Below are 26,770 nucleotides of genomic sequence, written 5' to 3'. Positions count from 1 at the left end.
GCCTACCTTGCCTCAGGAGCAGTGGGCAGCAACCACACATCTTCTCCAGCTACTTCCTCCCAGGCCGTCATTTCCCAACAAGCTGGGTAAGAAAATGACTCCCAAACCCACCTGAGCCAGTGGACACTCTGCCAGTGGTCACCGTGGCCTTGGCTGAGCACACAGGTGCTGGTACCATGCTCACACAGGGTGTCTTTCACAGGGTCTGCATGCTCTGTATGGATAAGCAGCTCCACTGTGCCATGGGGGATAAAAAACACCAGACAGAAAAAGTAGCCCACAAACATAACCTTCAGTTGCTCACTGTTGCAGGCGATACAAAAACCTGCATGAGTTTCAAAGAGACAACATGAAACCTGACTCCCAGCCATTCCATCCCAGCACACACTGGGACTTTGTCAGTCTATCTCCTTCCTGAACTCTGGACACCTTTAAATTTCATGTAGTAAATTTACTGGGGAATACATGTGTGTAGTTAAAGTTTATACAGCACAGCAGTTGCTACTTTAAAAAGTTAACTGTAATGACTCTGAAATTGAGTAAAGTACACCAAATCCAAATATATCAGGTGAGCTTCTGTTTAGCTAAGTCAGCTCTACTGCAAGTGGAGTTAAGACTGGGTAAGACAGTAGTCTGCAATGCACAAAGGATCAAACAAAGCTTTGCAAATTCTCTCTTCTCACATATTTTGGCGTAGGGCTTGTGGAGCTTTCTGTAAAGGAGGTCTCCACAAGTCTAAAGACTTGTGACTGTCTCTAGAGGAAAATGAATTTGGTGACAGCTCCCCAATTAAACTCTGCAGACGAAGGGCTGTGCCACTGCAATTGAGCATGTGATAGTAAAGAGCAGCCAACAGAGAAGTGACAAAGGCCACCAGAGCCATGAAGTCTGGAGAAACTGACAACATTTCAATCAAGGCACAGGACTCAAGTGAGGGGCTAAGCTCCAAACACAACTCACGGCAACACTCCAAAAAAGACAAGTCCCGTGTGAAAGAAGGCTTAACATACCGAACAGATGATGGGACAGAAATTGCTTGGAGAAGAGAAGGCTCTGGGGAGACCTCATTATGGCCTTCCAATACTTGAAGGGAGCATAAAAACAGGAGAGGGTACAACTGTTTACGAGGGTGGATAGTGATAGGACAAGGGGGAATGGTTTTAAACTGAGACAGGGGAGGTTCAGGTTGGATATTAGGAGGAATTTTTTCACTCAGAGGGTGGTGACGCACTGGAACAGGCTGCCCAAGGAGGTTGTGGATGCCTCATCCCTGGAGGCATTCAAGGCCAGGCTGGATGTGGCTGTGGGCAGCCTGCTCTGGTGGTTCGCAACCCTGCACATAGCAGGGGGGTTGGAACTCGATGATCATTGTGGTCCTTTTCAACCCAGGCCATTCTATGATTCTGTGAAAATATGATGCCAAAAACGTAAACATTTGTATTTACATCTCAACTTCCCAGGAGGTTGTAGTGGAACATATCGATTAATCTATTTTTTCTCTGTAGCAAAGAGCTTTTCTGAGTTTACATGGAGGATTATCCCAAAAGCACTGCCTTTGTCAGAAGGAAAAACAGATCCACAAGTCAACTGAAGCTAAAGACAGCAAGTATTTCACACCCAGCAGCATCCATTCATGTCACACACACGAAAATAATGCCATAACTGTACAGACAATTATATATCTGATTTACATTACCTCAAATTTTCTCACACAAAGAGCGTTAAATGCATATGATTACCTCCATCATCCACTTCTATTCTTTAAGCACTACTAAAAATATGCAAAACTAAAAAAAATAAAGCTTCATTCTTCTTCATTTTCCTCCTGCACTGATGACAGCTGAGAGGACCTTCATGAGACATCTGGTGATGTCAGCCTGAAGATACAAATAATCAGAAGATGACTTTTGAACTCTAGATTCTTGCTTGTCAATGCCTTGAATTGAAAGCTTCTCCAAGCAGCTCCAAAATCCCTCACACAGACACTGCCCGTGTGCTTTGTGTTCCAGGTCTGTTTCCGAGTGAACTGAGTAAAAAATACCCACATGCAGAACTTCAGCACCCAGCTTAAGAACTCATTCATCTCCTTGCAAGGCAAAGGTGGCAAAGATAATCAGAGGAATTGTCTAGAACATTCTAAAAACTACCTAATTAATACTTTAAAGAGATTTCACCCTGATGCATAAGGAATAAAAGGTGATGTTAATTTTCATAATTTCCTTTGCAAGCCAAAACCTAGAGGATTTTTAAAATAATAGAAATAACAGTCAAAACTCATTTGTTTGCTTATTTCCTTTCTTCCTTATACACAGCCCCACAGTGTGGGCTTGGGTCCAATACAAAAACAGACTTGAATCGACACCTCAGTTTCACAGCTATGAAAATAGCATACAGCTATTTGATACCAAAACCAACAAGCCAGTGTAACTTAAAAGTAAGCCTTCAGTTATGTGCCACTATGTCCCGCTTTGACACAGGGGCAGTCCTATATGTGAATTAGCCTATGTGATCCTAATGAAGAATGGCATAGCTTTCAAATATATTCTTACTGATATATCTGTAATGCAGCACCTGCAATGAGCTCCTCAGTGCTTTAGGTCAGTCATATTTGAAAAAACAAGACTTCATGACAGCTCTTTTTTTTCCTTTTACTACAAATTTAACAATGATTAAAGCCCCGCCATGAAAACCGCCGCGCACCAATTGTGTTTATTGCCACACAAACTGCAACGTTCAAGATAGGTAATCCCACTGATCCTCTCTGGAGCAAAAAAAAATTGCAAGCAACAGAAATATTCATTACAAATATCATTCCTGAAATATTTGTATTTGTAAGAAGAGACAACATGTTCCTCCTAAAACTCTGCTACTTTTTGAGACATTTTCAGAACAAGTCTGACACTCAGAAAAGTGAAAGGACCCACAAGTTCTGAAGGGGCAAACCTGAAATTACTACTTAATACAACGTTTTAATGAAAACTGAAGTTATCTCAGATTTCTAGTTTTGGTAGTCAAACAACGCTCGTAAGTTTCCATCTCATAAGGTATGCATACAACATTTTTTTGGGCATCATAAAACAGAGGGTAAAAGATGAATTACCCTGGAATGCCCAGAGAATTAGTTCTGATATGCATGTGAATACCAGAGGAATCCATCGAGATTCATGTTAATGGAGTGACTACAAAGAGGAGCTGGAATGATCTGACACACTTATTATGAAGCTACGATTTATCGGTCACTGCACATCAGTTAGCTTAACACACTGGCAGAATCCTTTGTATTTGACATCTAAAAGCATAAAGAGAAAAACGTTTTGTCAGCAAGCTTTGCTGGCAGTAAAATTAAATAAAAATACATTCATATTTGAATAATAACGATGGTAAAACAGAAACTACCAGAACAGGAGGAATAACTGCCTTTGCTAGTAACAAATGTTTTGTGAACCTGGGTATGCACCTAAATCCTTGGCATGGCACCGCATGTGTTCCTTCTGCTCGAATTTCCATGCAGAATAAGAGTTTTAGAAAAAGCCAAGCAAACCAACAAAAACCAGCCAAACCAAAACCCATCGATGACAGTTTGTACTTCACCATCTCAGATTCTGACACAGTATTACAAAGCTGCACATTCCAGCCCATCCCCCTATTCTAGCAGCTACGGATGCCAGGAAAGAGGTCTTGGTTATTAGACAAATGCACTCATTCTCCAAGCCAGGGGGTGGAATTCATGCAACTGTGAGAATCTCTAACTTGTAAAATCAATGTGAATGCTATGAGCCTGTTCGGTCAGACAGAGGGGTCTCCAGCTGCATTTGGCAATACAGATGACAGCACACAAAGCAGGCCCACAAGTTACAATCGCCGTACCCACTCCAGCTATAGCCACAGCACAGGGATAATCTTGGGAGGTTAGGAACAGCTCAGAAACTGGCAGGAAAAAATTGACTTCTTTCTGATCAACGTATAAGGAAAGGACACAGCCAAAGTAAAGGTGGCCTTTCGCAATGCTTTGCAATAATGTCCTGGCAAAGGCGTGCTTCTGACCCTCTCAGCCCAAGATGAGAAAAATCCATTTGCATACTTGAGACACAGGACTACTGTGTGGAGAATGGCTGTAAACATGAGCAGCTTATTTCTGGCACTTGGGTCTCAACAGGGACGCCTACCAAAAATGTGTGGAACATGATTATAAGTTTAAATAATACCTTTGGTTTGGATAGCTGTAAGGAGTACAGAAATGAAAGCCAGAATGTGGTCCAGAGCAAACAGGCTTGTTTGGGCTGGAGAGAAGGAAGAGGGACCAAAAAAATGTAGTGAAATGGGAACATCTGTGGAAAGGGAACACGTTTGCGCGTAAGAAAAGAACTGCTTTCAACAGGACTTCACACATCCAAAAAAGATCCTCAGAGCTAAACAGAATGAGCCTACCTAGACAGCAAGAGATGCTCAGGTTTCCATGGGACAACTCTGAACAACGCACCAGCCCATTTAAGACCTTTTTCTCAATGTGGGCTAATAGAACCTTGTGTATACTGCCCAAAGCAACCGTGACATGGCTATTATAATTAGAAAACTAAGTTTGTTTTCTTCCCCAGATCATTGCCATTGTTTGCTTTTTTTTCCTTTTGTTCCCATTCCCTCCTCCCCCCCTTTTCGGGCTGGCTGTGGAACTGCTGTCCCCATCACAGACATAGATCTAGAGATAAAACAGTGACAGCATCTCCTGCACTACAAATTGTATGAATACACGAATTTAGGCCACTCATCTAAAAGAGACCGTATTTCACATTCTTCCACAATTCTTTGTAAGGAGGCAAAGGTATATCAGGAAGACATCTTTCCAAAACAAAGCAGTTACATTTCCGTGCACCTCTCCGGGTAGTGCTTGTATACGTTACAGTAATACAGACTCAGATGAAGAGGGCAGTCATCCGCAGGAAAACCTGCAGAGCTTCATGATAATTGCGTATGGTATCAATTTCTGACTCTCTTACCTGTCCCTTGCTAGCAATGTATTTCTGCCAGGAATATGGTCAACGTTTTGCATTCTGGCTTAGCTTCAAAACAGCTGCTGTTAAAAATATACCCAATGAGCTGCTATAAAAATGTCTCTGTCTCTTCCTAGGGCTCAGAAGGGACAATTTTCCATTCAGGAGAAGAAACAATTCCACCATACATAAAGTTCAAAGTCAATCTTGACAGTCAACGGGGTCAGAAATGTGAGTGAGAGAGAAGAGTGAGGCCAGGGAGCCTCACGCTCATCTTGATATTCAGGGGAAGGCATAAAATACTCAGTGTAGGAGTCATGACATTTTTATATTGAGAACAGCTATTTTAGATGAGTTGAAGGGTTGTCATGGTTCCCTTGACCTCTATATAGCTGGATGTTGAGAGAACAAAGAAAACATACAGATCACACTGATCAATGGAAGACTTTCTGTTAATTTTTATGGCATCTGAGCACTGAATCATTAAGTTATGTGGCTTTACAGATGGTAATAAAAATAGATCTAATAACACTGTCAATCTCTCAGCAGCATATTTTAAACAATTTGAGATTCTTTACAATAAATAGAAGGCACAATGGTGCAGACAGAAAAGATTTTGTGTAACTTATTTGAAATAATTGATATAGCCCACTAAATTCAGAGTACAGTCTCTCTACGCCCAGAAACCTTATACTGAATCACACAGCTGTGTAACCTTTTTCCATTATACGTGATACCTTCTCATATCATTAAAGCAAGAGAAACTCTTCCTCTTTTCAAAGCTGTTGCAAATCAAACACTTCCTTCACCAACTGCATCACCATCTTTTTCCCCTCACTTTTCACTGTAAAGTCCTGAAATCTCAAAGTCTAACAAAGCACCTCTTAAAAGCATTACAAATTCAATCTACTTTTCCTCCCCATGGTAAATTAAAATCAGTTTGAGAGCACGCTATTGAGATTCCTCTTTCTGGCATGCAACCAAGGAAGTCCTCTATGTAAAAAAAAATAATCTAAAACAGAATTATATATGTGTTAAAGGAAAATGTTTTATCTATGCAAATGTACATTCCAACATACTTATAAAGTGGGTATTTGTCAGAAGAAGAACCAGCTCTTTCACATTCTCGTTACCTTGACAGACAAGATTATATACAAATGTTTTGAATAAAAAGTTTGTTCAAAGCATCCTTAGTGTCCAGCTTCCCTAATAACAGTATATTATCCTCCACCCTCCTCTCCTCAAGGTGATCTGCAATAAGCTCATCAAAAAACAGATCAGAACTCTTAAGTCTACAGTGATACCTGCTAGGCAATCACTACCCACCCAAGTGGCCATCAGTCAGGCACAGGTAATCGCTGCCAGCGTATAAAGCAGCATAAGCCAACAACTCCTCAAGCCATGCAAGAGCTTCACCTGACATCATTTATCACTAATTTGTGTCCCCTGTTATCACTGCCTCCTCCTTTCACACAGTGCATTTGCCAAATCCTTTTCCCACATCGAATGGAAATGCATCCCTCTGTACACATCAACTACCCTGGCACCTGGGAACAGAAACAAATGATATATGGAAGAGTGACAAGAATTAAGAATGAACTATATATTATTAAAGCACCATTACAGAAATGGAGATGGATTTCTTCTCTCAGAATCAGGAACTTCAGCACGTTAGGGGGTGGCTTCAGGTTTGCGTAGGCTAAAGTCTAATGAAATGGATATACAAAAAACAAACATCTTAAGTAGATGATGGAATAAGTCTTCATCTCAGTAAGCTGGCCCAATCAACTGTAATAGTGAATAAGTTCTCATTAAAATTCTATCTTTTCTATCCAGTAGTAGGACAATATGACAAAAAACAACAACAACAAAACAATTCTGTGGCAGTTTGGGTCCTACGCAACTGACTTGTGAACAACTCATTAAAGTAGAACCCTGAAAAAGAACCCAAAGAACTTGCAAAACATGCAAGGAAGAAACAGCAACTTGGTTATTTAAAGACAAAGCAAACAGAGTAGACAACTGCAGCTTTGGACAACTGAGTTACAAAGTCAGTAAGTTGGAGCTCACAGGTTTAGAGTATCTGGCAAAGGGCTAAACCGTACAGTAGACTCAAAGAAAGCAAACCGTGGTCAAATTTATATCCAAGTGTAGTCAAAACCGATTTCTTCTTTTCACCAGCATTCACAAAGGGTGATTCCCTCAGAGCTGGATGTACCAGTGAAATACAGTAAAACAGTGAAACGCACTGAGGTAGCTCAATGAACCAAGAAGCACTGTGATCTTATTCAACAATGATTCTGCTGTATGAAATTCTGATTTGGTTTTCTATTTCAACTGGGGGGGAAGGGGGGGCGGGGGGGGGGGAGGGGAATAAAGTCAGAAACTATTATAAAATAGGGGCTTAAATGTGATCATACTCTTAGAAGCGTGCCAAGATGATCTTGTTTAAGGAGTAGGCAATAATTTTTCAACTGCCTTTGCATCTGTATTTGTCTGCAAGTCAACCTCCAAGCAGGAATGACATCCAGAGTATTAATACCATCTACCAGTACACTGATCTGTTTGCTTGACAGAATTTCATTCTAACCCAATCCTTTTAATCTTGAAATGAGTATGTATCAACATCATAAACAGCAATGAAAGCACAAAACTTTGGATTTGTAAAACTTACTGCATCAACATACAGCAGCAAAAACCCTCACAGCACCACATCCCTTACATATTTACTGGTGAAGCTCAAGGTAATTTTTGCCTGAGATGGAATATACACAGGCTCATATTCGGGATGCATACAAGAGGCATATATGTAATCATCACCACATTACCCAAGGCAAAAAAAAAAAAACAACAAGTAAAATAATTCTTTATCCAATTTGGTGGTCCCTCATTAGTTTTCTCCAAATAAAGCACAAATTTGTTTTTCCAGTGCTAAGAAGTTGTCTCAATCTATCTTTAAGTTCTTTGTGGAAGAAATGGTATTTTATTATTGTGTTAGGTGCTCTATTAAGAAAAAATAATAATAAAGTGACAGTGACAAACACCACCTCTGACCTTTGTGTCTCTCTCTTATATGCCTTTCCCGGCACCACAGCAGTAAGAATATCTTTACCCTAAACTTTGCTATGCTTTTCAGCAGGAAATAAGTTCCTCACAAAAAGGAAAGTTCACTGAAAGAAATTTCTTATCCTTCTTCCTCCCCACCCCTTTTCCTGCCTTCCTCAACACAGCATTGTTTGTTCTTCTCCCCTTCATTTCTCTTTCCTGAGGCCTGTTTCCCCCCCTTTTTGGGCACCAGGCCTCAGGTCCAGCACAACTCTCCAGCCCGGCTCTCCTGGAGGACCGCAGCGTCCCTGGCCCAATGAGACCCCATGGTGCTGGCTGTGGGCATGTGCTGAGCAGATGTGGGAGTCTGCTGCTATGCCCCACAATGCAAGGTGCTGTGTACCCAGGGACACAGCCCCTTGGTGCAGAGGGCAAGGAAGCTGTGGACCCTGGAAAGCCAGGCTCCCTGCACTCAAGTTTCTTTCTCTGAAACTCTGCTACCCTTCTGATCTTTCCTGATGGAAATTCAGCAGCCAGCAGTCTGGAAGATGTATCCAAATCTTCTGCGTGCTTGGAGATTAACCTCTCCTTCACTCCTACTGCTTCCTGACAGGCAGTGTTTTACCAGAAAAGGAAATAACCATAATTGAATATGGCAGAAATCCATTTCTTCCCAAGTAATCTTAACAGCAGAAGAAAGAGTTTCCTGCAACCTGCGCCAGCCCTGCCCATGCTGCCAGAGGAGACCGCCCAGCCCCGCTGCCTCTGCAGCAGCCTTCTGAGGACAACTTCACTGTGCCCACATTGAGCCCCTGCCAGCCAGCCCCGTGCCTCTGGACAGGGCTGCAAAGAGGTGGTGGTGAAGTGCAGCAAGGCAAAGAGAACCCTAACAAACCCCAGAAAGCCTGGAAAGTTGCATACAGACAGGGCACAGCAGCCTGTGAGGAGGGGAACTGAACACAAGGATGAACCCATGCCAGCTATGTGTACTCTGCTCCCCACCATGGCCACAAGCACAATATCAAGGGGCTACAAGCATGGAGCCTGGCAAACAATACACTCCTGCAGACTTGGAGCTTTCTTCGACTTTTGGGTCTTTCTCATGTAGGCACTTCATCGTGGGTTTTTTTTTTTTTTTGTGTGTGTGTGTGTGTGTGTGTGTGTGTGTGGTAAGAATCAGGACACAAGGGATATTGTTCTTAGAGATATTTTGGTTTTGAAGGAAAGGGCTTATCCCAGTTTGTGTGTGAGGCAGGCATACTGACAGTCATGCTATTTAGGAGGAGCAGTGACAATAACAAGCTTGCTTAAATAGCCAGCCTGCATTTACACAGGGAGCCAGAAGCAGAAACCAGACAGCAATGTGGTTAACTTCACCACTGCTCTCATTTATTTGTTGCGTGGGCTGTTCTTAGCACACCTTCCTGCCTTTAGCTTAATAAAATAATACCCATAAACACAGTAAAAACAGAAAAACTGACTCTGTACTGAAGCACTTCAGTGAAGTGCCAGGTTCTGACTCCAACACAGCACTACCAAAGCTTATTCTTAAGTGCCGCAGGTAGCACAGGGCTGAACTAAACATAAAGCTGCTCATGCAACACTTCATGGTGCTGGGCTAAGGCTTTTATCGTTTTAACTAAGCATCATGAAGTCTCTTTGGAGAGTGCTTTATTTAGGAGCAGTAATGCACAGCTATCAGGGGGATTCAGTTCATTTAATTAAGTTGAATACAATTACACTCCAGCGGGTCTTAAAAATGCAAGAATCTATTTAAATATTATTTAGATGCGTATCTTTTAACTACCACAGACTGCACAGGGCTTCCTGTTCATATCAATTAGGGACATCAACCTAGCAGTAAGAATTCTCTCTCTTGTCAGCGTATAATCCTTTCTGCTCCGGAATCTGGTATTTTATTTGCACATTTTCCTTCAGCTGTGCACAGAGATGTGCATTTTGCATTCCTGTGTGCCCATATTGCTTTATCACTGCCAAAGTGCTTCCTAATTAGGCTAAAGAGGCCTCTTACCCAAATAAAAGAGAAATATTTCTATCTACCTACAGAGCAATTCCTACAGAGTCCAGGCTTGAAAAACTGTGTGGTTGCCACATCTCCCAGGTGTTTCAAAAACACATTTCTTTGAAGGAGCAACATGCAATTTACTGCTTTCAGGAGCACCCCAGCAAGGAGTAAGCTATGTGCTTGCTTCAAGAAAGTGCTTAATCCCATGAAGCTGTCTATCCAGTAATGCATCCCTCTGGTAATACTTATGCTTTCATTGGTCACTGAATGCATTACTCAAGCGTTGCACATCATATTTTATGCTTCAGATGGGGTGCATCTCTGAAAATCCCCACGTGGTGAAGGAGAACCTAAAAAGCAGAAGCTGGCAGAATCCCACCGTCAATAAAGCATGTGAGAAATCACGAGCCTCTACCAAACCCAGTAGTTTGTTGTGATCAACCCAAGGCCCCGAACCACAAGTCAAAAGGCTGCAAGACACTTGGACTTGGAGAGTAAACTAAGTTGGCACTTGAACAACAACACAGCAACCTGAACATCAAAAGGAGAGTGTCCCGCAAACTAACCATTTGTCAGGAGAGGTGTCATGCAGAAGAAAAACATCTCACCTAACTGTGAAAGAGATTGTAAGATGAGAAGAAAGCTTCCGATGGATGAGTTTCCTCAGATTCTGCTTCTGAGATGAAAGCACAGCCTGCAGCCACAGGGAACACCAAGCCACAAACCCAGCAAGTGTGGCAGGACAAGCTACGTACCTGGGCCAATCTGAAGAGCCACAAGAACAGCAGGGAGCTCTCACAGCAAAATGAAGGCATTACACATTACACCAATTTTCAAAGCATGTGCCATTATCAGCCCCAAAACAAAGGATAGGTAGCAATAAGTTACCTCATGTATGAAGAATCAGGACTTGAAGGGAAGTCTCTCACAAAGAGAATCACACTTGTTAGATCTCTCTTCCATGCTTTAGAGGTCTGACTAGGTATCAGGGCTGGTTGGGAACGAGTTACATGTTAACAGGCAATGAGGGCATCAGCTGTATCCAGCAGTCAACAGCCCCCTCAGCCTCAGCCTGTTCTAGCTAGCCATCCCTCTGCTACAACTTATCCACTTGAAGCTTCTGCAGGTAATACCTACCCTGGCATTACCTTGCATGACTCACATGCTCATTAACAGCTTGACCCACTTTACGTCAGTCTTCAAGCAAAACCAGAACAACGGGCAACCAACTAGGCACAAGGGCTTTGCCTTCTGATATCCCGCCTTAGGACTGAAGCAAGCCATGTCATTTCAGAGCCAGGCCTGAATCTCCACCACTGACACTCCATGCCCCACCATCAGGCCCTGGCCTCTTCAGGGCAGCCTGCACACTGACCTTTCCCTTCCTAAGTCTCAGCACACGCTCTGCTCATTTCCTCTCATGGAGGCTGCAACTCTTCCTTCCACACGAGCTTCCCAAATCCCTCTTCCTAGTGGTTGCCAGCTACTCTTCTCAACCAGGATCATTTCTCCACTTTTCTAGCCACACAAAGACAGTTCTGGATACAGAATCACTGAACGTCTGCTGCATGCCATCACCCATTTGCTCATTATACTAAGTGCACTTTCCTGAGTGAAGTAGAAGTCTGGAATAGAGAGAGTCACTGCTTTTTTCTTTTTTTTTTTAACTGCTCAAAATAGGAGCCCTACACAGCAACAGCTCTACCCAAGAGAGGGAGGAGGGCCAGAGATGTAATACATTCCTCCTCACCTTTTCTGTGGCAGTTTGCATTGTAAATATCTATCTGCAAGCACAATGCCGTGGTTGTAATTAGGTTTGGCAGATGAAAAAAAAATGAAGAATTTGTAGAACCTTTTGTATTTGAAGTATATTTGAGATGAGGATTAAAAACCACAATTAGCTTGGCAGAGACTACCTGAGGAAAGCAGCAGTCTGCCAGGGAGGAAAAGCAACATTCAGGACTCACACCTCTTTCTTTTGTCTCAATGTTGGTAATTACAAACTCGACCTCTAAACCAAACAAGCCCAATGAGACTCATCAGGGTTGAGTCTGCAACAAGGATCTGCAGGAGCATCCCTCGCCATTCTCTTCTCTGCATGAACACACACCATATGTGGAATGAAGTAATTCTTCATCACCGCGCCAATATTTTGATTAGGTCCTTGACCTTATGTTCTCGGTTGACTTCCTGAGTTTAGATAGATATCATGCAAAGCTAGGGCTTTACAAACGTTACTCATCTGCACATATAGACATACTCACTTCCAGACACAAAACCTAAACAATACACTGCGGGATGTGTGCTGAGCAAGAAACAATGTACCTCGCAGAGGTGACATACCCCAATTTCCCTTCAATTCGTTAAACAACAGACCATGCCACCACAGGGGAGTGGGATGACAGAGGATTAGACTGCATTTCATGCCTCACTGCAAAACATTCAGGTAGCAGTAATTAAAGAGGAGAGCAGAATTTGTAAAGACTGACAACCATTTTGCACTGCCTACAGCTGAGCAACCTCCACTGATGAAACAAGAAATAAACACATCCCTTCACAAACCTCTTCAAAGACTGAACAGAGTAAAACACCAGGGAACAAAACATAATGAAAAATAAGCATCTTTCAACTTTTATTTACACACTGCACAGAAAGCAGCGTAGGAACGTTGCAAGCTGAAACACCGAGAGAAATCTGGATAACGAAGAAGAGATACGAGAACAGCCATTTTCCTCTACAACGAAAACACGACCTCAGAGAAACTTTAGAGAAGTATGGTACGTAAAAACAAACAAAAACGTCCAAAGAATTTGCCACGTCTGGAGATTTCCAACGCGCCCTGCCAGCAGGAAAACTTCCTTTACTCAGTCCTTTTTCTCCAAAGAAATGAAAACAGACATAAGGATAGGCATTCAGAGGGGGAAGGGAAAGCCACCTGCTTTTGAACTGAACTGCTGCTGCTGCCTCATTTGGAACAACACAGACCCACCTGGCAGCACTAACACATACATGGTACTGTTTCCAGCTCATATGTGCTCCATGTGGAAATCTGTTGTCCCTAATTCTTACATAAAACATGACATAATCCCCACAACACATTCTGAAGCACAGAGCTCTTGAAACGTAAACGTGGTCATCTTGAAGTTGGAAACCTGAAGACAGAAGTTACAACCAACATGCAGTGTGCAGGGTCTCCACCCTTTTCCTGTTATACAGTGGTTATTTATGAATTCTGAGGTGGGAACACGACAGACAACGGAGTGGAAGTCATAGCCTGCAAGTTGTGATGCGTATTACATATGGATATAATTACTCTTATGTTTAAAATGTAGCTTTTTTTCTGGGCTAAGCTAGTCAACCATGGAAAACCCAAAAGAATAATCAACTATTTGGTATCACTGAAGATTCAGTTCAGACCTACACGGCGATACTGGTAACAAAATGAATCTAAAGGCGGTGGTAAAAAGGAAAGCGACGAGCTTCAATCTAGAAGTAGAACCTAAGTACCTTCCATTTGCTTTCCAACCCCAGGATGGTATAAAAAACTTTTGGTCTGAAAGGGCTTTTTACATAAATCAGAATGCACAGGAAGCTCCTGCTGTGGGACCGCGAGTATGAAATCCTAAAGTGATGGATGCATTTCAGAACTTGCACAGGTACAGTTAAGACAGGTAGAATGCAATACCTGAGATCTCCACAACTCTGTAAAACCCACAAATTCTACAGCACTGACATACCACTACTAAAGACATATATTATGAGTAGTAAGACATCATTCTGGCAAGCAGAACACCTTAAAAGCCTAAAATGCATATTCCTGAAGTGCAGCGAGATGCAATCAACCCTAATGTGTGTTTTCACTGAAGCTCCAGCTGGAGATATACACTCATCTCACAAACATGCACCCCACCAGCAGGGAGGCGCAATGCACCCTCACGGTCAGTACTCTCCGATCCATTTTCCCCCCAGCGCTGGGTGTACACCAGAGAAGAAAGCCTGCTCTGTACAGCAGGGTCAGCCTGGTGCCAGCACCTGGAGAACCACAGAGCTCAATATGACAGAACTTGTAAAGAAATGGCAAAAGGTGTTTCTCTCCTTTCTTGTTTAAAACCCATGGGCCATGCTTGGTTGCAGTGTGAGTTAAGTCTCGTGCCTCAGGCTCGTGACACTTGTATGTAAGCAGTACAGAAATTAGACCCTTTATCTACTGTGCCACTTCATCTTTTGTTGCACAACCCTCCGCACCTCCAGGAGCAAATGAGATCAGGAACATCCAGCACAAAGATGCTGCTCAGGTATTCTTCATTCAGCGCTGCAGCAGGCATGCTGATATTCTCATCAACATTGTTTGACTCCTGCCATGCCCATTACAAAGCTTTCAACGTATTGCTTTTATTATTGTATTAAATAGTTACCTAATCTCCTTTATAGGCGCCCTCCCACACATCAAGAATAGGCCAGAAGCAGAGAACACTGCGACATAAAATTGTAACACATGGTTACCAGAGTAAAAAGCAGTCTATCATCATAAATACAGTAACAGCAATGAAATTGAAAAAGACATATTTATACTCCTGATAATTACACTCCACCTTCTATGAGTGTGTGTACCCATGCACATAAGGATGACTTGTTTTTCATTTTAATTTTTTTCATCTGCAGGCCTGATCATGTAAACTGATCTCAACAGCATGCTTATGTTTGTACAGGGCCACAGCGGGGGTAAAATCAGCACAATCCAATGGGCCTGTAACACAGCAGACCTGAAACAGCACTCCAATCTGACCACACTCTGAGCAACACGGACCTCAGGAGCTTACTCTGCCATTTATTGTACAACACTGAGTAAAGAAGCCTGAAAATACGATTTACAATCGTTGATGTATTATATTCCTAAGCTTGTTCATCTAGTTTTCCGCTTAAACCTTGTTTAAAACTGTTCTCCTGGCAGGTTACACAATCCTCACTCTCAATTTCAAACTCTTTACAGGCAACGTGCCTCTGGAGCCAGTGTGTAGCTCAAAAAGACTCACCTGGTGTCGTAAGAAATTGAACTGTTATGTATTCCATTATACACATCTCAGTCCAAATAGAAATAGCCTGTTGTAACTTCCTGTTACAAAGCACAGAGGCACACGAGGAAGGTCTGCTGTTGCTTTAAGCGTGGAAAGATGTTCCACTCAGCTCCAGCAGATGAACACATGGCCAACGTGCACACTCCTGGCTCACATTCCGGCTACTGGACAGCAGCAGTGCAGCTCTTCTTGCTTTAAGAGCAGCTATTTTTCATGACATAAGTTTGCGTTGAGAATTCCTGGATTTGAATGTGTTTTAGTAAATAATTTTGTGATTTTTCCTCCTGCCAATGAGACAGTCAAGCCTCTTGAAGGTAGAATAACTAAAAGCCCTCGATGCCTCTTTATCTCATCACACACGTGTACATCCTTCTAAAAGGAAGGATGTGCTTTTAGAGCAGAAAGCTAATTGTTCAGAGATTTGCACATATTAAGCCTCATTCCTTTTCTATGCCCATTTCTTCACAAATACAGAGCTGCGGGTCTGTTAGTCATAGTTCAGGTCACGCAATGGCAAAGCAGAAAACTATCAGCAGCACTTTCTGTCAAAACAGGTTTTGTTATCAATTATTTTTCAGGGTCATTACAAAGTACTTCTTATTCATCCTGTACTTCTTAACCTACCAAAGCCCAACACAAAGCCATTAATACCATGATAATGGGCAAAATGGAAATGAACAAAGCTTGTATCGCTGCCTGAAGAAAGAGCTATAAGAGAACTGAGCCTAAAGCAGAGTTGCTACATGATTGAAGGAGACTCTAAGAAGGCACAGAGCTCCAGCATCCTCTTTTGCATCACACAGCCTCTGGAGAGAAGGCGTCCCTGAAGGAACTGGCCCGGGATCAAAGCTAGAGCTCTAGCTTTTGTCCTGGAGCTTTAATCGAATGTTGGAAGGATAGTAATGTTCTTCTGTCCTGACCCGGCCTACATGGCCATCCCTCTGCTCCTGCCTCACGCCCCATCCAGCTGCACTCACTGCCATCACCACCTGCACAGCAGGCATGCCAGCAGGAATAATTTACAGGCAGTTCTGGATGGCATCGCACTAAGTGAGATTAATCACTATCTAATTCTACGGAACGTTATTTGTTCTGAGACGCACTCAAAATGCTTTCACCTGACTGCAGAAAACTGTAATTAATGAGTGTACCGTAACACACTGCATTCCATGCAGTACAATTCCATTATCTGGTGGTCTGTGCATGCAACACTTTTCCATTTCTCACATGGATTTTTACATTTTCTGTTAATAGACAATGCCATTTGTTTATATCCACAATAGGAAGGCAGCATCATTAATGCCAATCTTGCATGCCACTGCTTGTAATGGAGCGAGCTTGGTTGGCTGATTTCCAAAATGTAAAAAATATGAGGAAAAAGTATTACAAAACACTAATAACAGAACCGGTATTCACAGCAAACAGCAACACAGCAGAAAAGAGAAAGTACCTCAAGATTCCAATTTACCTTAGAATACTCTCTAGTAAATAGCAGCTCTCAGCAGACAAAAAAGAGCTATAAAAACCTTCCATGCTTCTTCCTTTGTAATTCAAAGGCCAGGCAAACTCTGAGTTTGCCTTCAGAAGGAACAAAGTGGGCACCAGAACCGAAAACTCTTATCACTCCCTACTGCACAGAATCTTGCAGAGACCTCGCTGCCCGATGGAGACATCTGTGTTATATGACCTGACATGTGAGAAAAAGCCTGGCCCAAAGGTTATCTCTCTCTTCATAAAGGGATTAGTGTAGCGAGGCGTAACATTTTGTGGAGACCAGAGAGGAAGGAGATGCAACAGGTTATGTTCGAAAAATAAAATTTAACATCTAAACTGAAAGCCACTCTCCACTCTGAACCCTTTATCTCAAGGCAAAATATAGTCCACTTCACGGCTTTGTAAAACAGGAAAAATGGGAGGTGCCGGTTTGGAGAGGAGAAGTTATCCTGATAGGTTTATCCTAACTCTTGCAACTGGGATGCAATTTAAAATACACTTCAAAGTAACAAAAGTCCTTTGAGCTGGAATGTCCCCAAGTGCTTTTGGAGCCAGCTCACAGTAGCATGGCCATTTTGCAGACACTAGAGGAGCTGAGTACATCCTGTTTCCAAACACATGCCCCACCACAGCCAGGACCCAGCTGCCAACCCACTCTGCTGCCCTCGTGTTTTGATACGATCGCATAGAGTGCTTATACCTGAAGCCAATGTGAAGTCTGGGCACCAAGCGGACATCAGAGAAGTGCAGGCTCTTGTATGAGATGCTGGAAGGGCAGGAAGGGACAAAGTCTTGTTGCAAGTCCTGGGAGAAACTGGCACAAACATCCCTTGCAGCTTTTGTTGCTGCTATCAGCTGGGCATCTCTTTCCCATCTCCAGATTTCCAGGTTCCCTGGCTTCCTATCAAATTCCTCTCCCTAAAGTATGCTAGCCAGTATGCAATTACGTGTTATCACAGCAGTATTATCAGCTGGCGTCTTTCTCTCTTTTGGTTTGTTTCTTTATTACTTTGATAAGAAATTCAAATAGTCACTGAAACACGGAGAGCAAGCTAGATTGTGTATGTAAATATTACCGCTCCCAGAAGAATTGCAGGGGGAGCTTTATGGTCCTCAAGGCAGATACGCTCTCCTCCTCAGCTAACTGCAGTCAATAGGAACGCGCTGGCTTTCTCTTACCATGGTTCCTCTTTTTTGTTTTTTTATAACAGATTCAGTAGTTGGAAATTGGAAACCAACTACCACTTTCAAATGAAGAACTAGAAAACGTTCTCATTTTATTGCATCTCTTGCAAGCTCCTTCTTCTGCACCTTGGCCATAGAAGACAAAAGCTCCTCACGCAAATAAAAGTGCTCTTCAGTGAAATCCCTGCTCTGCCAAAACCAATCAGCATTTTGCCAGTGATTTCATTAGCATCAGCATTTCATCCAAATACCTGCCCCAGCTGCGGAAGGAAGAGGGAAGAACATCGTATCAGCACAGAAGGCACAGCTGAGTCTTCCCTGTACTGAGGTCAACAGACCAGGTTTGGACAGCACACCATTAAAAGGAACAAAAGGCACGATTTTCATGTCATAGTACAACTTGTTTTCAGATCCACACACAAACCTTCAGGCTTTAGCAGTGAAGAGTTTGAAGACATCAAATAAAAATCTGATTTTATGTATTATACATCTCAAAAAACCCCCACCCGTTTTATGGTGTTGAATTCCAGGGATGCAGAGTATTTCTACGCTGTTGCTCACGATCCACCTACTGCAATCTCAAAACCTTACCGTACTTCAACCACGCATCACTGCTCTGAGATGACCACTACATTCCAATGCCAGCTTGCTACAGACTAAGCAAAAGCATTCAAGTAAAATTATGTTATGTAGTGAGCTCCATTAACAGTACAAATAGCTTTGAGGTGCTTACACTGCAACTGCGACCACGGAGTATTTCATGAGAATGAGTGCAAAAGGGAGAAGTTGCACTTACTTCAGCAAAGCCCCAGCACAGCTGCAAGTACACTCAAAATTTGTCAAGTATGGAGAGAGCTATGTGACTTCAAAGTCCATAAAATATGCTGCTTACCACTTGAAAAGTATTTTCTTCCCCTCTGGACCTGGGGATCTGTCATCACAGGCTCCTGCTTGCGAAGTCCTACTTTGAGTTAACTAACTCAAACGTACACAAACAATGAAGTATCAGCCTGAGCAAGGGGCTCAGTCTGCATTCAGAGCACACCAGGAGGGCTGGCCTTCATGGCCTCACCTCCTATGTCCGGAGCAGACCCCAGTGTGGTCACTTACCTGGGTGGGTACCCAGGTCCAGTGGACTTCAGAAGACCTGAAGGAGGAGGAAACATCTTCCCTTCCGCCCTTTCCTCAGCAGGAGGAAGACAGCACCAGGCATTTCATCGCTCTTACACAGAGCAGCCTGTCCTTTGCCACAAGGACAGCAAAGCATCAGGCCTGGCCCGCTGTCCTCAGAGGTTCTCAAGACCGAACTGGAGAAAGTCCTGAGCCATCTCCTGACGTCAGAGCCTCCTGCCTCCAACCTGCACTGGGCTTCATGCTGCCTGAGGCACCTTTCAGCTGCATCATCCACCCCGTGCCACTATCTAAGAAGGTCATTTGTTTGACCAACAAACGTTTGGCATCCGCCTTTCCTAGTCTCATTCCAGCTTTTCCCTCTCCCACAACTCCCTTGAGACCTTGTCTCTTCCTGCACGCCTTGGTTAGCTTCCAAGCTGTTGCAGGGCCAACCTTGCACTGTATCACAATGCCAGCTTCTTGGTTCACAGTGAATCACTCCGGTATCCATCTCCATGCTCCCTAAACATTTTGGATTATGAAGTACAGTAGGTCCCGGCAATTCAAGACCTATCCTCTCACTTAACTGACACACAGGAGTGGCTCTGCAGGCCACCATCATGGCCTTATGGACCATGGCCAACAGTCCCCAAATGCTCACTTGACAAATACTCACCTAGTTTACTTCTTGCCTTTTGCAACAAAGGTTTGAAAGGAATGAACTGCTAAGCATCAAAAAGACGAGCGGTGAAAGAAGCACGGGAGCTACCTCTCCTTGCCTTCAGGAAGACAACACGAAATAAGTTTATGCTTAGTTCACAGGAAGATGTACTTTGCAGCAGCAAAAGAACTAGAAATGCTTTAAAAGCCTGAAATACAAAGGAAGCTGATAACTCGCACTGAGGAGAGCTTCCATTTTCCCTCAGAGAAGTCATTATTTGAAACCCAGTGTAAGGGGAGCTTTTGTTATTTGTGACTGTGTCGTAATACAAAGCACCAAAGTATGAAAAGCTAACAGCAGTGATGCTTGCAGCCCATATAAACAAGAGACATTATAATCACAGGATGATCCCTTCCTGTAAAGCAAGCTAAGACAAATGACTCTCACTTAGTTTTACGAGAAGAGTGATAACAAATAAGCAGCTCTGTTTTCCCAAGATGGAGAATAAGTTGTACAGCCAGAAGAAACCTATTCCAATTATTAGCTGTGTGAGAATCAGATCTTTTCTGCATCGTGCCCCAGTGTGCTACTCTGTTGCTTGGCCTCCTCCAGCACTCCTTTCCAGGCATCCAATAACCCTTTGCTTTTACTAAATGCAGTACTGAAACCTGCCAGAAAACGAGAGAAAGAGACTGTTCATAAAGTACCAACTGTCCGCTCCCTGCGAACTGGCAGAACTGACTCTGCTTGCATGCTTAGATTAAAATCATTAACAGTGAAACAGTGTACGCAGCCGGGCGCTGTTAAACTGAATGCTGCGTGACTGAAGCGCTCCTGTGGGGGAAGGCAGCGGGGCAGCCTTGGTTTTGTTCGTTGGTTGGTTGGTTTTGACAAAAAAATCTCGTTTAGGATATTAACAACAAAGTCTACAGAGGGAAAAGAAAGAAAAAAAGCAGCATACAATGTCAACTCTTTGTTAAATGCAGCGCCGCTTCAGATCGGATCCCACTTGTTTACCATCGATTACACTCCACAGCAGTTTTCCACGCGGGATTTCTCTTTGCACCCTTTAAACACACCGCTTGGTCGTTTAAAGCAGAAAGCGAGGCACACCGGGACAGCACGTTTGCTCTCGAAGCGGACAAGCAGGACTCCGTGCCGGTCGCCCCGCACCTCTGGAAGGCCGCCAGCAGCAGTACCTCCAAAACGTCAGCGCTCGTTTTTGACCTAACTCGGGCACCGCACTCGCTCCCCGCACGTAGCAGCGACCGCCCGGCCGCTCGCACTCCCCGAGAGCCCCGCGGCCGCAGCCTCACAGGGCACAATGGCCCCATTGATCGGGCCGCTCCGCTCGGCGCCCGCCGCGAGCACGGCGCCCGCCGGCTCCGGGAGCGCCGCTCCACGCGCGGCTTCCCCCGGAGCGCGACGCGAGCGGCCCGCAGAGCCGCGCAACTTTCCGACCGCGCGGAGCGGAGCGGAGCGGCAGCGAGGCGCGGGCCGGGCGCGGCAGGTGCCGCGGGGACCCGCGGCGGAGCCGCACTCACCAGAATGCCCATCACGTCGGCCCACAGCTGCGCGAACGCCTCCGACGGGCCGCTCTCCGACGGGCCGCCCGGGCCCCGCTCCCCCTCCATCCCGGTCCCGCCGCCGATCAGCGCCGGCTGCCCGCCGCCGGGCCGCCCCGCCCCGCCATGCCGCCGCCCCGCTGCCTGCCGGCCCTCAAACTTTCCGCCCGGCACCAGGCGGCCGGCGCTGCCGCCGCGGCGGCCAGGCCCCTCCTCCCGCCCGCCCCCGGGCTCGCCCGCCGCGCATGGCCGCTGAGGGGTCCCGCGGCCGGGGGTGCTGCGGGAGGGCTGTCCCGGGCGCACCTGCGGCCGCTGCCGGGGCTCCGCGCTCCGGGGGGAAGGAGGCCCGGCAGCGGTTGCGCGTGAGGCACGGCGCTCCTTGGGGAAGGGCTGTAGAAGCGTCGCCTCCATGCACACCTCCCGTTTGGCGCTACTTTCCCTCCCCCGTATTATAATGACATTAAATAGTCATTAATTACAGGCAGCTCCCGCTTCTTAGCCAACAGTCTCTTGCCCGTGCAGGCACACGGGCGCGTTTGGGACGGCACGTTCAATCGCAGCTCCGTGGTGCGCCCGAGCTGGGGCCCGGGGCTGAGCCCGCAGGCACGCGATGCAGCTCCGGACCTGCCACGGCCCCGTGCCAGCTCTCAGCTCCGCTATGCATCGTTACGCTTGGAGATTGTTGGCTGCTCTTGAAAAGCTGCCCGTTCGGGCTGGTATTTACTGGAAGCACCTGTCTGCGCAGGGGAAACAAAAAAAAGTCGTGATATCAGTGGGTGTGCAGCTGTCACGCATTGGCCAAGCATTCAGAGCACTCCCGTTTCAGGGTGGCCTGCAGCATCCCCGGTGTCCCTCCAGCTGCGCTCACGCTCCAGCCCAGGAGAACCGGAGCAACAAATGACACCATCTGCTAATGGGACAAAAATAGTTGTGCCGAAAGCACGAAGGAACGGCGGGGTGCCTACGTGCTCCTCGCTTTCTCTATGCCTTTCTTCTCATGCTCCTTTTCTGCCCTCAGAGCTACCATTGCCTGCTTTGCTGTGTGGAGCAGCCTGCTAGCGCCGGAGCAAAAAGCTCATTGAAATCATAGAATGACTTGGGTTGGAAAGGACATTAAAGATCACTGAGTTCCAACCCCCCGCCATAGGCAGGGTTACCAACCTCCAGATCAGGCTGCCCTGGGACCCATCCAGCCTGGCTTTGAACGCCTCCAGGGATGGGGCATCCACAGCTTCTCTGGGCAGCCTGTGCCAGTACCTAACCATACTGTGAATGAAGAATTTCTTCCTAACGTCTAACCGTCTTTAATTTATAACCATTCCCCTTGTCCTGTCACTATTAGACTGCATAAAAAGTCATTCACCCTTCTGCTTATAAGCTCCCTTCAAGTACTGCAAGGCCACAATGAGGTTCCCCTGGAGCCTACTCTAGTCTGATCAATCCCAGCTCCTTCAGCCTTTCTTCACTGGAGAGGTGCTCCTTTGGACCTGCTCCAACAGCTCCACATCCTTCTTGTGCTGGGGGCTCCAGGCCTGAATACAGTACTCCAGATGCGGCCACACAAACGCACAGTAGAGGGGGACAATCTCTCTCCCTGCTGGCCACTCCTCTGTTGATGCAGCCCAAGATATAGTTGGCCTTCCAAGCTGCAAACTCACACCGGTGGCTCATGACCAGCTTTTTGTCCATCAGGACCCCCAAGTCCTTCTCTGAAGGGCTGCTCTCAAGGAGATCTTCTCCCATGCCTCCTTTCCCAGCAGCTGCTGTGCAAAGCAAGGACTTAGACTATGCACTGTGCTACAACTGCTATTGCTGGAGTCGGGAATGGTGCACGTAGAGAAAAACCAAAAGAGAATCACGCCAAGAGAAAGTGCCAGGGAAACCTTTGATGGTGTGCACGTTAGGGTATGCACGTAGGACATACACAGCGTAATTTGTCATATTACCTACTAGCAATAAGAAATAACAAAAGCCCCCAAATAGAAATAAAATCCCTGTTAATTGACCTTTCAATTGTATGTGCCTATAAGCCTATGAGGTATGAGGATAAGGCATGCCAGTCAAGTCTCTCTTCACTTTGAGATGACTAGCATAACACCAAACTGGTTTAATTAGTTGGGGTAATTTATGTAGTGATCACCTTAGATCCATGCTGAACCACATACAGCAGCAATGCCAGCCTACCTGTAAAATATCTGAGCAAGGCACACTGTTCATCTCAATATTTAAATGACCTGGGCACCTCTTGCGTGCACTGTTCCGCATATGCTGTCTTTCTTATATTTTGGAGGCACGTTTTAAAAAAGCAAGCTGCAGCACAACATCTAACAAACCTCATCACTGTGACTCATAGAGGTGATAAAGATCAAATAGGCACGGTGGGCAGTGTTCCCAATGCCCGGCACCTCCCTGCCAATGGAGGTCATTGCTCCCATGCAGAGATGACTCAACAAGTTGCAGGAGCCAGGCCCGAGCACTGTGCTTCTGAGCCTTGTAGTACGAGTACAGGAACCGGGTATGAGCCATGGTGATCCCAGCGCTGCTTCCTGAGCCATGAGGTCACTCCTTTTTGTGGAGGCAGCAACTGTCACTATGTGATGCATGGCTGTGGCAGTCAACTGGCCGAGGGAAGACTTCAACATATCTGAGAGTCAGAGCCTTTGGTTTTAAAAAGGGAGATGAAGGAAAAAAAGAGCTCCGAATTGCTTACCTCCAAGAGTAGTTGCTTTAGGAAAGAAGTTCTCTTGAGCCAATTGCAACAAATCCATGGCAGGTTATGATAGCTACCACCCTCCATGGCCTTACAATTACACCATCTATTGCAATTCATCTTCAGGCATTCATGAGATGCCATTTTCCCCAAGATTCAGTAAGTACTTCCCTGCTCTCCTTCCTTCAGATCACTCACCCATTTTAGATTTCACAAAGTTCCCCTATTTCAATGATGCCAGTGTCCTGCAGTGATAAATCCGAGTGGCTCTTTACAAATCAGCTCCTCCACAAGCATGAGATTTCTCAAACAAGCAGGGATCCAGATACTTGGAGGGTTTTGAAGCCCTGCTTTGACAGCAGCGCAGGCAGCAGGATCTAGTTTGTTTACAACTAATACTAATTAATTGCAAATTTATTTCAGCTTAGCAAGTTAGAATACAGTTTTCATTTCCATTTTTATCTGTAGCTGCCCAGACAGTAACACAAGTGCCCACAAAACGCCAAGTTCAAGAAGCTTGTTGTACTGGATCTATGTACACTACAGGGCAGAAATAAATCCAGTCACTTGCCTGAGATTCTGCAGTTTTTGTGTCCTGCTATCTACCATGCCATCAACTGTATGTGGGCGTGCAGGTAACGAGAGTTCCCCGCATATACACACCAGACAGGATTAGCTGATGTAGAAAACAGCCTGCTATATCCAAGCCAGATGGACCTGCTGCCAGAGGGCTAGGCAGAGCAGAACCCCTGCTCCAAGGCAAGGCAGTCCTACAGGAACTTGTCCTTTTCTTTTTATTGCAGGCTTAGGGAAATAGCCTTCACCTGGCCGTGCTGTCTTTGTAAACCCTTCTTCACGAGTGCGAGCCTCAAGCACAAACCTCCGTGTCCTTCAGAGGAAGGATCAGCATCTTCCTGTCCCACAGCAGCATGCACCACCTCACCACAGTGTCACAAAGCATGACACAACAGTTCCAGCAAAGCAAAATATCTATCAAAACAAAGCAGAAAAGATGACATGACATCCAAAGCAAATGATCGTGACTACTGGCAGTCACGTAAAAGACTTTTAATCCAGGAAATGTACACCACAAACAGCTTTGCTATCAATTATAAACTACATGGAAGAGGCCAAGAGGGACCAGGCTGCCCTGGGAAGCGGGTTGTGCCCTACAGCACAGTGGTCACTGGGCTTTGTGGGTGCCTGACGATGGCCTGGGGGCAGTGACTTCCTGCTCAGAGGCCTGGCAATTAGCTCTGTGTGCACAAACAAAACGCAGGCTTCTCAGCACCGTCACCCTGCCTAGTATACTGGGTCTAAATGGGAACATCAAAGCTTCAGAGAAATAAACAGTGTTCTGCATAGAGCATAGAAGCAAGGAAGGGGAGAAATTACAATTCCAGCTAGTCCCTACAGGTGACCCACAAAAGCCATGGCACTGCCTTAACACAAGCTAATTACGATGCAACGTGCTATTAGCAGTGATTGTATCTCCTTCCAGCCCTCTCCCTATTCACCCACGGTGGAGCTCATGAAATTGAAACGCACAGAGTTTCACATCACAACCTTTAATTCGAACTGCAACCCTTACCAGCTACACACTCCATGCCATAAATGCACAGGAGCCACACTATAACAGGGTTTTTTTTTTTTAATCTTATTGTCCCCCATCACCTCTATCAGCTGCAGGGGCAGCAGCTGCTCTCTAGCAGAAAGCAGGCATGCTGGTGGCCCTTCCATAAGGGCTCTGCTGTGGGGCAGGACAGGTCCTGCACACCCTGCCATCAGCAAACGAGCTGTTACTCCACCTCAGGCACCCTTGGTACATACAGATGTAAATTATAAGAGTTAGGCCTACTGTGTGCATTTCCACATCTCACTGCTACTTATTCCTATGTTCCTGAAGCGGTTCAGTTTCAGCATCCTCTGCCAGCCAGGAAATGGTGGAAAATATACCCAATTTAAAATGCGGTGCTTTAATACAGAAAGTATTTAGATCAGCTACTCTTTGCTGTGCAGTCGGAAACCACCATTTCACTTCAGAGCTGAGCGACCAGCTCCCCACGTATTGGCCCTTGATGACTTGGAGCATCATGCCATGCAGCTACAGCTGATATAATCAACACGAACCAGATGGAGTTCAGGCTGTATACTGCTATCAGCAGAAAGCAGTTACGAACAATGAATTACTTCATTGTGGTCAAAGTCTGAGCTCTCCACGTCACATGACACTCACCATTCCCCTGGACACCCGTACCCTACTAGGCTAAAAAATAAGAAGAAAGAGATGCACGCCCAGGGAAATCACTCCAGCAGTCCTAGCACTGAGGGATGACACCACACTCTGTAGATACCGGAATACAGCTCAGTGTGGCAGGCTTCTAAAACAGTGGGTGTGATTCTGAATGACAACACATAAGGAAAAGAAATCTAAGCCTAGTGCACAGCGAGCACTACAGCCCTTCTGGAAAGGTACCTCCTGAGTCACAGGGAAACGGAAGGGCTCACATCCTCCATTCCTGCACACAGAGGTGCTCCACAAAGGCCTCACATCCTGCCTGACTGCCTTCCGCTGCACAGGGCACAGTGTTACTGCGAGGCATGGCGCTCAGCCCAGGGACACCACGGCCACGCTCCTGCCTCAAGCACAGCTTGCCGCCCAAAGCCACCCGCAGATCCGTGCTCCATCCACCTCCCTCGATGCTGGGCGCTGTCTGGACAATTCCCCAAATATACCAGGACTCTGGCATTTCATATCAATTACTTCTGCCTCCTCCACCCAAACCCAGCATCCCCCCTTTTTCAAGCAGCATAGCAAAGATACCTTTGGTACTTTGGAGATTATTTCCTGTCACCATTTATGCAGTATTCATTTTCTACTAGTATCCTCGCAGCACTTTTTACAAAA

At 45.4% G+C, this 26,770-nt stretch overlaps 1 protein-coding gene across 9 annotated transcripts in view; it reads right to left on the bottom strand.

The window, feature by feature from the left end:
- Window positions 1-26,770, bottom strand: part of SASH1 (SAM and SH3 domain containing 1) — a 531,322-nt gene that overhangs the window by 100,897 nt on the left and 403,655 nt on the right. For 3 of the 9 annotated variants that reach the window (XM_040698179.2, XM_040698182.2, XM_046939108.1), the window contains exon 1: window positions 21,132-21,236. The exons of 5 other annotated variants lie outside the window; for them this stretch is intronic. In XM_040698179.2, the coding sequence (XP_040554113.1) occupies window positions 21,132-21,221 (90 nt within the window). In that variant the 5' untranslated portion in view covers window positions 21,222-21,236. Of the gene's footprint in view, window positions 1-10,094; window positions 10,331-21,131; window positions 21,237-26,770 lie in introns of those variants that run through there. One more of the 9 variants, XM_025149373.3, reaches the window with a different exon arrangement.

Source organism: Gallus gallus, chromosome 3, assembly GCF_016699485.2.
Source record: "Gallus gallus isolate bGalGal1 chromosome 3, bGalGal1.mat.broiler.GRCg7b, whole genome shotgun sequence".
NCBI classification, from domain to species: Eukaryota; Metazoa; Chordata; class Aves; order Galliformes; family Phasianidae; genus Gallus; species Gallus gallus.
The sequence above is the reverse complement of the archived record's forward strand: the minus strand, read 5'-3'. Positions and strand labels throughout refer to the sequence as shown.